This window comes from Pseudorasbora parva, chromosome 16 (genome assembly GCF_024679245.1).
Source record: "Pseudorasbora parva isolate DD20220531a chromosome 16, ASM2467924v1, whole genome shotgun sequence".
In the NCBI taxonomy this organism is placed as follows: domain Eukaryota; kingdom Metazoa; phylum Chordata; class Actinopteri; order Cypriniformes; family Gobionidae; genus Pseudorasbora; species Pseudorasbora parva.
In genome coordinates this window covers 45084239-45098551 of record NC_090187.1, presented here as the reverse complement: position 1 = coordinate 45098551, position 14313 = coordinate 45084239, and the positions used below count along the sequence as shown (strand labels likewise).

Below are 14313 nucleotides of genomic sequence, written 5' to 3'. Positions count from 1 at the left end.
TATGTCAAATATTTAAAGTCAGCCTCTAATTCCTAAATGTGTGTTGATATCCCGGTTTATTACACGGCTCTGTGAAATACTTGATCCTGATTGGTCAATCGCGCATTCCAGCGGTATGTTATTCCCAGATAACACACACCGCTCATCCGGGTACTGCGAGTTATCTCGACCGGTTCTACTTCTGCGCTTAACGCTGGCGCCATCTTGTGGCTTAAACAGCCGTGGGTTACAATGGAAGACTTCAAGGCAGGTTTCCTTTATAAAGTTTTAAATATGGATATTTTTCTGACACAAACGCATCGATTGGAATCAGACGGCTCTATTAACCCATCGGAGTCGTGTGGAGCACGTTATTTGACGGACAGCTGCATTTAATGGACTTCATAAACAGCTCCAACTACTGCTGGGATTAACGTTAGCCTGGACTTTTTAAATATAACTCTGATTGTATTTGTCTGACAGAAGAATGTCATAAACACCTATAATGACCTGAGGGTGAGTAAATCAGAGGCTTGGTTTCATTTTTGGGTGAACTAACCCTTTCAGCATTCATTCTCAACATTTAGCAGCGATAGATAAAGGCTTAAAGCAGTCTGGAACTGTTTTTCTTCGCGGAAGCTTTGCGTAAGAGCTAATAAAATATTTAATCTCAAGACAATATTTAGTGTGTAATTTATTTGAGACTATTATCCCTTACATCACATCGTGTATTAAATAAACGCAGTTATAAATCATAAACGTACGGTTGTCGTCTCTCCTCAGATCTCTCAGATTGAAAACCTGTCTGGTTTGTCAAATCTTCGTTTGCTGAATCTGTCGGGAAACCGCATCACTCGAGTGGAGAATCTGCAGGGCTTGAAGAGTCTGAGCGAACTGAACCTGCGACACAACGCCATCACATCTGTGGTGAGTTCAACACGCGTCACTCAATCCTTACTAGCATAACATTATGACCATTATGATCTCTTGATCACGGCTCCTGTTAGTGGGTGGGATATATTAGGCAGCAAGTGAACATTTAGTCCTCAGAGTTGATGTGTGTGAAGCAGGAGAAATGGGCAAGCGTAAGGATTTGAGCGAGTTTGGCCAGATTGTGACGGCTAGACGACTGGGTCAGAGCATCTCCAAAACTGCAGCTCTTGTGGGCTGTTCCCGGTCTGCAGTGGTCAGTATCTATCAAAAGTGCTCCAAGGAAGGACCAGTGGAGAACCGGCCACAGGGTCATGGGCGGCCAAGGCTCATTGATGACCGTGGGGAGCGAAGGCTGGCCCGTGGGGTCCGATCAAACAGACGAGCTACTGGAGCTCAAACTGCTCCAGAAGTTAATGCTGGTTCTGATAGAAAGCTGTCAGAATACACAGAGCAGCTCAGTTTGAGGCGTATGGACCAGTCAGGGTGACCTCTGACCCCTGACCCCGCCGAAAGCACCAACAGTGGCACATAGACATAGTCATCGAATTTTTTATATCAGGGCATGAAGAACTATAGAGCTGAGTATCTTCAGCATAACAATGAAAACGAACACCATGGTTTCTAATGATATCTCCCAGTGGCAGCATATACAGGGTGCAAACACCCTAGATACCAAATAGAAACATCTTAACAACCCTCTTCAACAACATCTTAGCAACCCCCCTTAACACCATAGCAACCATCCTCAACACCCTAGCAACCACTTAGAAACACCGTAGCAACCCCCATTAAAAGTATCTTAGCAACCATCCTCAACACCCTAGCAACCACTTAGCAACAACTTAGCAACCCTCATCAGCAACATCTTAGCAACCATCTTTAACACCCTAGCAACCACTCAGAAATATCTTAGCAACCCTCATCAACAACATCCTAGCAACCATCCTCAACACCCTAGCAACCACTTAGAAATATCTTAGCAAACCCTCATCAACAACATCCTAGCAACCATCCTCAACACCCTAGCAACCACTTAGAAATATCTTAGCAACCCTCATCAACAACATCCTAGCAACCATCCTCAACACCCTAGCAACCACTTAGAAATATCTTAGCAACCCTCATCAACAACATCCTAGCAAGTGCGAACTGCTTTTGTGTGAAAAGCCTCCTGCTGAAAACAAAGCCTGGCTGTTTTTGCTGTCGATCACTTCCTGTGTGTGTGTGCTGAATTTGAGCATCTCTCTCTCTTCACACACACACACACACACACACATACACACACACACACACACACACACACACACACACACACACACGGGCCCCTCCCCCGCAGTTGTCCTGCTCTTCCGCGGCCCCTCCCATCAGTGTTAAGCCGCAGCGGTGTGTGTGTGTGTGTGTGTGTGACTGATCCTCATCTCTGTCTCTCTGTTGGTCTGCAGACGAATGTGGAGCGTCTTCCTCGCCTGCAGCGTTTGTTTCTCAGCGCTAACAGCATCCGCAGGTAAGACTAGCATTAGTGTGTGTTTAACCCCGTCCTGTCCTCGTACTGCTGCAGTGCACACACACACACACACACACATGGGCGGGAGCGCTTGGACTGTGGTCCTGTGTGTCTGATTCTGTTACCATGGGAACATGCTTCAGTAATTGGTGTTTTATTGTGCTGTGAGTTCTGCATGATGTGACGGTTAGCGTTGCGCGAGTTTCTCCTCATTCCTGCTGTGTCATACTGCTGCATCCAGAGCCGGCATGTGTGTGTGAGCGTCTGTGGGCGGGGCTAAATGAAGGTCAGGGGTCACGTCTACGTAACATTGAGACATATTGACATTTTTTTGTGATTTAATTTTTAATCAAGCAATTCTGGTTTGTTTGGTGTTATATCGCACAATTCTGAGTTTATATCTCGAATTTAGTTTGTTCTTGCAATTCTGAGTTTTTCTCGTAATTCTGACTTTCTCGTAATTCTGAGTTTAAATCTCGTAATTCGGAGTTTAAATCTCGTAATTCTGAGTTTTTCTCGTAATTCTGAGTTTTTCTCGTAATTCTGAGTTTTAATCTCGTAATTCTGAGTTTATATCTCGTAATTCTGACTTTCTCGTAATTCTGACTTTATATCTCGTAATTCTGACTTTATTGTAAATCGGAGTTTTTCTCGTAATATTGAGTTTAAATCTCGTAATTCTGACTTTATTGTAAATCTGTGTTTTTCTCGTAATTCTGAGTTTAAATCTCGTAATTCTGAGTTTTTCTCGTAATTCTGAGTTTATATCTCGTAATTCTGACTCTCGTAATTCTGAGTTTAAATCTTGTAATTCTGACTTTATATCTCGTAATTCTGACTCTCGTAGTTCTGACTTTCTCGTAATTCTGAGTTTAAATCTTGTAATTCTGACTTTATATCTCGTAATTCTGACTCTCGTAATTCTGAGTTTTTCTCGTAATTCTGAGTTTTAATCTCGTAATTCTGAGTTTTTCTCGTAATTCTGAGTTTATATCTCGTAATTCTGACTTTCTCGTAATTCTGACTTTATATCTCGTAATTCTGACTTTATTGTAAATCTGAGTTTTTCTCGTAATACTGAGTTTAAATCTCGTAATTCTGAGTTTTAATCTCGTAATTCTGACTTTCTCGTAATTCTGAGTTTAAATCTCGTAATTCTGACTTTATATCTCGTAATTCTGACTTTATATCTCGTAATTCTGAGTTTTTCTCGTAATTCTGAGTTTTAATCTCGTAATTCTGAGTTTATATCTCGTAATTCTGACTTTCTCGTAATTCTGACTTTATATCTCGTAATTCTGACTTTATTGTAAATCGGAGTTTTTCTCGTAATACTGAGTTTTTCTCGTAATTCTGACTTTATATCTCGTAATTCTGACTTTATTGTAAATCGGAGTTTTTCTCGTAATATTGAGTTTAAATCTCGTAATTCTGACTTTATTGTAAATCTGTGTTTTTCTCGTAATTCTGAGTTTAAATCTCGTAATTCTGAGTTTTTCTCGTAATTCTGAGTTTATATCTCGTAATTCTGACTCTCGTAATTCTGAGTTTAAATCTTGTAATTCTGACTTTATATCTCGTAATTCTGACTCTCGTAATTCTGAGTTTAAATCTTGTAATTCTGACTTTATATCTCGTAATTCTGACTCTCGTAATTCTGACTTTCTCGTAATTCTGAGTTTAAATCTTGTAATTCTGACTTTATATCTCGTAATTCTGACTCTCGTAATTCTGAGTTTTTCTCGTAATTCTGAGTTTTAATCTCGTAATTCTGAGTTTTTCTCGTAATTCTGAGTTTATATCTCGTAATTCTGACTTTCTCGTAATTCTGACTTTATATCTCGTAATTCTGACTTTATTGTAAATCTGAGTTTTTCTCGTAATACTGAGTTTAAATCTCGTAATTCTGAGTTTTAATCTCGTAATTCTGACTTTCTCGTAATTCTGACTTTATATCTCGTAATTCTGACTTTATTGTAAATCTGAGTTTTTCTCGTAATACTGAGTTTAAATCTCGTAATTCTGAGTTTATATCTCTCAACTCTTTTAAGGGGTTTGGTGGATGAAAGGATCTGCCTCGATCGCGAAATGCTTTTGTGAATAAAAAGTTGCGATTACAGAAATGGGCTTTCAAACGGAAGGAAGTAACATGACATTAGACGATTCTCGTCCTGTCTGAAATCAGAAGTGACTGTTGCACACTGTGGGATCGGGATGTGATGCTGACGTGTGTGTGTGTGTGTGTGTGTGTAGTTTTGATGCGCTGGCCTGTCTGTGGGACTGCCGCTCTCTGGCTGAGCTGAGCGTCGATGGGAATCCTGTGGCTCTGGAGTCATGCTACAGACAGACTCTCCTCCGCTGCTGCTCGCCTCGCCTTCAGCTGCTGGACATGAAGCGGGTCACCGTGAGTCTGACCGACGGCTCCAGGATTATAATCACTGTTGGGGAAACTTACTTTGAGAAATAATGCGTTACAACATTGCGTTACTCCCTGTATAATTTCTATAATCTATTTATTTAATTTAAAAAAGACTAGATTAGAAAATAAATAAATAATAGATGTGATTAAAATAAAATAAATTAGGTGGCTATTCATATATAGATGGCGTTATATTAAAATATATAAACATTTGATACATATAAATTAAAGAAAAATTTCGATTAAAAATTAAATAAATAAATAGTGAGTAGAAATGAGATGATGTAACTTTATACGAACTAGTTTTAAATGTATTAATATAAATTTTTCATTGTATTAATTGGGTGTTTATAAAAGAGAAATGTTTCGCCTGATCTCCATCTCTCTCCAAATGCTGCGGTTCCAGCCTCCAAAACTGTTGCAGTGCATGCTGGGAAGAAAACAGCTGGGCCGGATGGCACATCATCTGAAAATAATCCTCTGTGTGTGTGTGTGTGTGTTAATTGTGTCTTTGATGGTGTTCTGCAGGAGGAGGAGAGACGCACGGCGAGTGTTTCGGCACGAAAGGAGGATGAGAAGAAGAAAGAGAGTCACAAACTGGCTGCGCACAAGGTACATGCGCACACGCACACACACACACACACACACTCACATATGCACACACACACACATGCACGCACACATGCACACACACACACACACACACACACACACACACACACACACACACATGCACGCACACATGCACACACACATGCACACACACACTCAAATGCTCGGGATGAAAGGGATGCTTCATCTGTCACATCTGTGTCACACTCTCACACTTACACACACACACACACACACACACACACACACACACACACACACACACACACACACACACACACACACACACACACACACACACTCTATTAGGATGGAGTCAGTGGTTATGGTCAGTGGGGTATGGTCAGTGGTTATGGTCAGTGGTTATGGTCAGTGGTTTATGGTGAGGGGTTATGTTCATGGGTTATGGTCATGGGTTATGGTGAGGGGTTATGGTCATGGGTTATGGTCAGTGGGTTATGGTCAGTGGTTATGGTCAGTGGGTTATGGTCAGTGGTTATGGTCAGTGGGTTATGGTCAGTGGGTTATGGTGAGGGGTTATGGTCAGTGGGTTATGGTCAGTGGTTATGGTCATGGGTTATGGTGAGGGGTTATGGTCATGGGTTATGGTGAGGGGTTATGGTCAGTGGTTATGGTCATGGGTTATGGTGAGGGGTTATGGTCATGGGTTATGGTGAGGGGTTATGGTCAGTGGTTATGGTCAGTGGTTATGGTCAGTGGGTTATGGTCAGTGGGTTATGGTCAGTGGTTATGGTCAGTGGGTTATGGTCAGTGGTTATGGTCAGTGGGTTATGGTCAGTGGTTATGGTCAGTGGGTTATGGTCAGTGGGTTATGGTCAGTGGTTATGGTCAGTGGGTTATGGTCAGTGGGTTATGGTCAGTGGGTTATGGTCAGTGGGTTATGGTCAGTGGGTTATGGTCAGTGGTTATGGTCAGTGGGTTATGGTCAGTGGGTTATGGTCAGTGGTTATGGTCAGTGGGTTATGGTCAGTGGGTTATGGTCAGTGGTTATGGTCAGTGGTTATGGTCAGTGGGTTATGGTGAGGGGTTATGGTCAGTGGTTATGGTCAGTGGGTTATGGTCAGTGGGTTATGGTCAGTGGTTATGGTCAGTGGTTATGGTCAGTGGGTTATGGTGAGGGGTTATGGTCAGTGGGTTATGGTCAGTGGTTATGGTCATGGGTTATGGTGAGGGGTTATGGTCAGTGGTTATGGTCAGTGGGTTATGGTCAGTGGTTATGGTCAGTGGGTTATGGTCAGTGGTTATGGTCAGTGGGTTATGGTCAGTGGGTTATGGTCTCTCTGTGGTCGCAGGAACGGCGTCGGCTGGCCATCCAGAATGCAGCGCAGCAGTGGGAGGGGCTTAAAGCCAGCCTCGAGCTTCCAGCGCAGAACGGCTCCAAGGAAGACGGCAGTCCAGAGAACAGCCCCGCCCACAGCCCCGCGCAGACCAATGGGAACGCTCCGGAGACATCGCCAGACGAGCCCAGGTGACAGACGGCTCACAGAGCGCGTGTGCGCGTGCGTTTGTTTGTCTGTCTGTCTGTGTGTGTGTGTGTGTGTGTGTGTGTGTGTGTGTGTACATGTGTGTGAGAGTGCGCGTGTGTGTGTGCGCGCGAGTGTGTGTGTGTGTGTGTGTGTGTGTGTGTGTGTGTGTGTGTTTGACTGGTGTGTTTCTCTGTCAAAGGCGCTTGAGTCCACTTACAGTCTCTGCCGGAGGGAGTGACAGCAGGTTACGATCGGCCAGCCGCCCCAACAGCCCCAGAGACCCCAGGTACAACACACACAAACACACACACACACACACACACGCACACACACACACACACATTATGTAAACATAGTTTTATTTTGGATGTAAATAATTGATTGCCAAGCTCTAATACATATATATATATATATATATATATATATATATATATATATATATATATATATATATATATATATATATTAGGGCTGTTGATGTTAACGCGTTAAAATAATTGAACGCAAATTACAGAAGTAACGTTACGTGAATCTGCGACATTAACGTAATTTGCATCATGCAGTCGATCATAGAAGTCGGGAGTTGATCACAATCACCACTGCGATTCTCTGTTTGAGTTTAAGCATTAAACTGAATGACATCAAAGTGTTCAGTGGTCCAGTAATCGAATTCATTCAAACAGTCCAAAACAGTGCTGATATAAATAAAAGAAGGCCCGTCTGATTAGGCTACATCAGAGAGAAGAGAGTCTCACAGCGTGTTTTTAGTGAATTGTTCATTTCATTGATTGCTTTAAAACACGAGCTCTGTCGTATTCTGCGATTGTTTCTGAAGAGTGCTATGTGTGTGTCGTACAGTACGTGCGGGAGTCTCGTGAGTTATAGTGATAACGATCTCGATCTCTGATCTCACGCAGCATTCATGTACATATTAGCACATTCGCATTTCCACACACACACACACACACACACACACACTCAGGAAGGATAATGTTTGATTTGTCAGCGTGTGAACTTTAGTGAGGACCGGTTCGCCAACGAATCGTTCGTTTGAACCGGTTCCATTTAGTGAACCAGTTCACCAAATCAGACTGAACCGTTCCAAACAGTTCGCGTCTCTAGTAAGCACTAATCCACACATTTCTAAAGTTATTCACTTTTTGACGTGTCTGACTCTCTCTTTCTCTGACTCAAAAAATATATATATATACAAATAAAGGTGCCAAGGGAATTGTGCAGTCTTGAGGTTTACAATAACGATGACAATAATAATGTCACGAATGATGCGGAACAGATGAGACACACACATTAACGACACACGATGATCTTCAGTGTATTTGTGTAGTAATATCTGCTTTATCCGTGAATCTCTGAGCCAGGGCATTAAATGATCAGCGTTTGTGGAACAGAATGAGCGGCTCAGATCCATCCGTCCATTAAAGAGCGTCTGATGCTCGAGTGTTTTATCCGTCTGTGTGTGGGCAGAGAATCACACGCGTCTCATCAAGAGCTGCTGGTTAAACACTCATTATTCCTCTGAATCAACCTCTCAAAACCTAATCGCTCCAATTATAATAAACCGAACCGTGCTGGAACGCCACTGCCATGCGGACACTGCAGAAAATGCTTTTCTCACGTCTCGTTTCTAGTCTAAACACATACTAAGTAAGAAAAGCATTTTTTGCAGTGTACACAACAACCGTACATTATATGATTTATAACTGCGTTTAATTTATACAAGATGTGATGCACGCATTTAAGAAAATAGAGGCTGACTTTAAATATTTGACATATTTAATGGGATTAATTTACATTAAGAAACATTTACTAGACAAGTGCAAATTATTGTCTTGTTTTGGAGAAAAATAACTCAAAATGAAGAGAGTTTTTGCTTAAAATAAGATAAATAATCTGCCAATGGGGGGAGAAAAATAATCTTGTTTTCTGTTTGAATTAAGATTATTTTTCTCACCCCATTGGCAGATTATTTATCTTATTTTAAGCAAAAACTCTCTTCATTTAGATATTTTTCACCCAGAAAACAAGCACAAATATTTTATGTCGTTTTACTGATCTATTAAATGCATCTTGATTTAAGAATATTTAAATAATTGGACTGGAAACAAGACAAAAATACTGAGTAAGAAGAGCATTTTTGGCAGTGTATCTCCTAATGTGAGTTTCTGTCTCAGTGTTCAGAGTCTGTCCATGTCTGACTCTCATCTGGCCGAGTTGGACGGCGAGACGCTTCGTCTTTTTGGCCCCGGGGCCCTGGAGACATTGGAGCGGTGTTGGGGCATCCAAACGGCCTCCAGCATCACCACCGTCGCCTTCCGCTACATGCACTTCGACTCCATTATCCCCAACTTCCTGCGCATCCGCCTCAAATTCCCAAACCTCACGGTGAGGATCGGAACCCAGACCAGCTTCTGACTGACATCTCAGAGGAGTCGGGAAATGCTTTCTCAGAAAATCTAATTCTGTTGCAGTATTGTCCTGTTTAACACTGTGAAGCTGCTTTGAAACAATCGGCGTTGTAAAAACGCGATATAAATAAAGTTCATTGATTGATTGATCAGTTGTTTAAAGGAACACTCCGGCGTGTTTAGAGATGGGGCTTATTCAGCTTCTCTCCTACATTTAGATGTGTGGGTGAATGCGTTTGTGTCTCAGTGCATTGCTTTAGTTTGGCAGGGTCGCCACTAGCTTAGCTTAGCATAATGAATGGAATCCTATGTTGCCAGATAGCATGTCCTGAGTAAGTGATCCAAAAACCCCACCTAATGACTTCTTGTGGCCTGCGTATTCACACCGAGAACAACTAGCGATGCAGATTAAGACGAGGCGATTTAGGCAGATATTGGGACTATATTATGGGGAAGCAGAGATATCACGGCTCATCCTCACGTCCTCCGGCTGTCGAGCGACCGCAGTGTGTTGCGTGATATCTCTGCGTCTTAATCTGCGTCGCTAGTTGTTCTCGGTGTGAATACGCAGGCCACAAGAAGTCATTAGGTGGGTTTTTGGATCACTTTTACTCAGGACATGCTATCTGGCAACATAGGATTCCATTCATTATGCTAAGCTAAGCTAGCGGTGACCCTGCCAAACTAAAGCAATGCACTGAGACACAAACGCATTCGCCCACACATCTAAATGTAGGAGAGAAGCTGAATAAGCCCCATCTCTAAACACGCCGGAGCGCTCCTTTAATAGTTACGTCAAATTTACTAGGAATGGAATAGTTTAGAAAAATAGCGAAAATGGTTTAACAGCAAACGTAACATTTTCATGGAACGCGATAGTTTTCTGAAATAATGTAAATGATTAACAGGTGAACGTCAATTGTTTGAGGAACGTGATAGTTTTGAGAAATAACGCAAATGGCCTCTTAAACCTGAGCTTTGAGATGTTAAACTTTCAGTATGTTTTTATTATACGTGGAGTTTTAGTCTCTGCATGTCCTGACCCCGTCACACCTGTACTGATGCTGTCCCCGCCGCAGCACCTGATGTTCCGGGACACCAGCATCACTCATCTCCCTCAGCTGGCGGCTCTGGCTCAGATCCGGCGTCTGGAGCAGATTAGCGTCCATCCGGAGGGCAACCCTGTGGTGGGACTGACCCTCTGGAGAGCCTTCCTCATCTACAGACTCCAGCACCTCAACCTGCAGAAGATCAACGGCGCGGAGGTGCGTGTGTGTGAGTGAGTGTGTGAGTGTGAGTGTGAGTGTGTGTTAAAAGTGTGTGTGTGATGATATTTCTGTTTCAGGTGACTATTAATGACATTATGGCCTCCGAGCGGATGTTCGGGGCTCTGGGTCACGTCGCTGCTACAGAAACGCCGCGCTGTCGTCTGCTGCTGCTGCTGGAGGAGTCCAGGTGTGTGTGTGTGTGTGTGTGTGTGTGTGTGTTATTCCAACAGAGCAACTTCACGTTAATAAAAAACCTTTAGCATCCATGGATTCTTTTAATTGGAAAAAATGTTCTTTATAGTGCAATAAAATGTGTGAGAGTGTATCTGGTCCCTAAAAAAAGACTTATTTTGAATATTTTATTTTATTAATTTAATTTATGGCGTATTTATTATTAGTGTGTGTAATTAGTAATTATGCCCTGCTGTGTTTTAAAGGGTTTCAGTCCCAGGTAAAACTATACTATACTATACAGATTAGCAGATTTACTGTCTCTGCCACTCGTGTGTGTGTGTGTGTGTGTGTGTGTGTGTGTGTGTGTGTGTGTGTGTGTGTGTGTGTGTGTGTGTGTGGCCGGCTGTAGGAAGCGGCAGCTGCAGTTCCTGCTGGACGGCCGTGGTCGGAGGAGCGGTCAGAGTCCGGAGGAACTGAAGGATAATGGGAAACAGCTGGGAGACGGTTTGAGCCGAGGGCTGTTCAACTACCCCAGCCGAGTGTCTGACAGCCCTGAGGTGAGACGAGCACATCAGTGCATGCATCTGACCCCATCTGATCACATCTGACCCCATCTGATCACATCTGATCACATCTGACCACATCTGACCCCATCTGACCCATCTGACCCCATCTGATCACATCTGACCCCATCTGACCCCATCTGACCCCATCTGACCCCATCTGATCACATCTGACCCCATCTGACCACATCTGACCCCATCTGACCCCATCTGATCACATCTGACCCCCCCTCTGACCCCATCTGACCCCATCTGATCACATCTGACCCCATCTGACCACATCTGACCCCATCTGACCCCATCTGATCACATCTGACCACATCTGACCCCATCTGACCCATCTGACCCCATCTGATCACATCTGACCCCATCTGACCCCATCTGACCCCATCTGACCCCATCTGATCACATCTGACCCCATCTGACCACATCTGACCCCATCTGACCCCATCTGATCCCATCTGACCCCATCTGACCCCATCTGACCCCATCTGATCACATCTGACCCCATCTGACCACATCTGACCCCATCTGACCCCATCTGATCACATCTGACCCCCCCTCTGACCCCTCCCCATCTGACCCCACCTGACCTGATCTGACCATCTGACCCCATCTGACCTGATCTGACCTCACCTGACCCCATCTGACCCCACCTGACCTGATCTGACCATCTGACCCCATCTGACCTGATCTGACCCCACCTGACCCCATCTGACCCCCCCCTCTGACCCCATCTGATCACATCTGACCCCCTCTTTGACCCCATCTGATCACATCTGACCCCCTCACTGACCCCCTCTCTGACCCCATCTGATCACATCTGACCCCCCTCTGACCCCATCTGACCCCATCTGACCCCATCTGACCCCTCTCTGACCCCTCTCTGACCCCATCTGACCCCATCTAACCCCTTCTGACCCCATCTGACCCCTCTCTGACCCCATCTGACCCCCTCTCTGACCCCCTCTGACCCCATCTGACCCCTCTCTGACCCCATCTGACCCCCTCTCTGACCCCATCTAACCCCTTCTGACCCCATCTGACCCCTCTCTGTGCCCCAGGAGGTGAGCGCGGCCCAGCGTGGCCCCATGGTGCAGCAGTACGTGCGAGGGCTGGTCCAGCAGGCGGCGGCTCAGAGCCTGAAGGGAGACGCGCTGCAGAAGCTCTGGCCTTCACTCTTCTCTGAGCTGGTGAGAGACTCAGTGCTGGAGATGAGAGACAGAGAGGCGTACAGACAGACGAGCCTCCAGCGGCTCACACACAGCGGCAGCAGCGGACCATAAACACACACACACACACACACACTCTCACTCAGCCAGAGTGATTATTGACGCTCTCGTTGACGGCAGTGTGAACAGCTGAACACACACCTAAGGCTGCTCTGTTTTAAAGATTATTGCAGCAGTGGAAACAGTTGTAAAGCAAATGTACTGTACTGTTTATAAAAACATATTTTACTGTAAAATTGGTAGAAAATCAAAGCCATATGTCAAAGCCAAGTCGTGTTACAAATTTGAAATTGACATCACAAAAAAATGGATATTGTGTTGAGGTGCAGTACCAAAAACAGCCACCGGCAAACACACATTATAATACGATTTTTTACTCATCCTTTCGTCATAAATTGCTATATCACTTCTGTTACAAAACAGCTGCCAAGAGTCTCAGACCTTTCTAACAATGTTTTCTCAAGTTTGATTATAAAACAGAGGGTATGCACTGACATCACGTTCCTGCTCAACCGGACACGCCCCCTCAGCCAGACACGCCCCCTTGGCCGGACACGCCCCTCAGTCAGACACACACCTTCCACAGGACACGCCCCCTCAGCCGGACACCCCCCTAAACCATACATGCCCTCTCCGCCAGACACACCCCCTAAACCAAACACGCCCTCTCACCAGGACATGCCCCCCCAGTAAGACACGCCCCCTCCACCTAACACACCCTCCACCAGACATGCCCCCTCTGCCAGACATGCCCCCTCCGCCAGACACGCCCCCTCCGCCAGACACGCCCCCTTGGTCGGACACAACCCTCAGTCAGACACACCCCTTCCACAGGACACACCCCCTCAGCCGGACACGCCTCCTCAATCCTATATGGCCCTCAGCCAGACACGCCCCCTCAGCCGGACACGTCCCCTCAATCAGACACACGTCCCCTTCAGCCGGACACACCCCCTAAACCAGACACGCCCCCTCAACCCTACATGGCCCTCAGCCAGACACGCCCCCTCAGCCGGACACGTCCCCTCAATCAGACACACGTCCCCTTCAGCCGGACACACCCCCTAAACCAGACACGCCCCCTCAACCCTACATGGCCCTCAGCCAGACACACCCCTTCCACAGGACACTCCCCCTCAGCCGGACACGCCCCCTCAACCCTACATGGCCCTTAGCCAGACACGCCTTCTCTACCGGACACGCCCCCTAAACAGACACGCCCCCTCATCAAGACATGCCCCCTCCACCTAACACGCTCCCTCCGCCGGAGACGCCCCCTCCACCGGACACGCCCCCTATAGTGCAAACATGACTCCGCCCATTAGGGGAGGAGCCAGTTGAAAGGTTTTATAGTGCTCATGCAGTTTAAAGGGATAGTTCACCCAAAACTGAAAATGACCCCATGATTTACTCTCCCTCAAGTCATCCTCGTTGAGTGTGTGACATTCTGCTTTCACACGAACATGATCAGTTATATAAAAAATGTCCTGGCTCTTCCCGGCTTTATAATGGAGGTGAATGGCATTCAGAGTGCATCCATCCATCCTAAAAGTGCAGTGCAGATGTGCAGACAACAGTTAGAGGAAGTTAAAGTCATTATAAAGCCGGGAAGAGCCAGGCCATTTTTATATAACTCTGATCGTGATCGTGTGAAAGCAGAATGTCACACACACACACACACACACACACACACACACACACACACCGAGGATGACT

At 45.2% G+C, this 14313-nt stretch overlaps 1 protein-coding gene across 1 annotated transcript in view; it reads left to right on the top strand.

Annotated features, from left to right (window-relative positions):
* Positions 1-13394, top strand: part of LOC137043077 (leucine-rich repeat-containing protein 49) — a 26435-nt gene extending 13041 nt beyond the window's left edge. Inside the window, exons 8-18 of the mRNA XM_067419165.1 lie at positions 763-906; positions 2355-2416; positions 4670-4820; positions 5364-5447; positions 6761-6936; positions 7134-7220; positions 9127-9337; positions 10440-10625; positions 10706-10815; positions 11212-11359; positions 12430-13394. Of these exons, the coding sequence (XP_067275266.1) occupies positions 763-906; positions 2355-2416; positions 4670-4820; positions 5364-5447; positions 6761-6936; positions 7134-7220; positions 9127-9337; positions 10440-10625; positions 10706-10815; positions 11212-11359; positions 12430-12651 (1581 nt within the window). The 3' untranslated portion in view covers positions 12652-13394. The remainder of the gene's footprint in view (positions 1-762; positions 907-2354; positions 2417-4669; positions 4821-5363; positions 5448-6760; positions 6937-7133; positions 7221-9126; positions 9338-10439; positions 10626-10705; positions 10816-11211; positions 11360-12429) is intronic.
* The last annotated feature ends 919 nt before the right edge of the window (positions 13395-14313 follow it).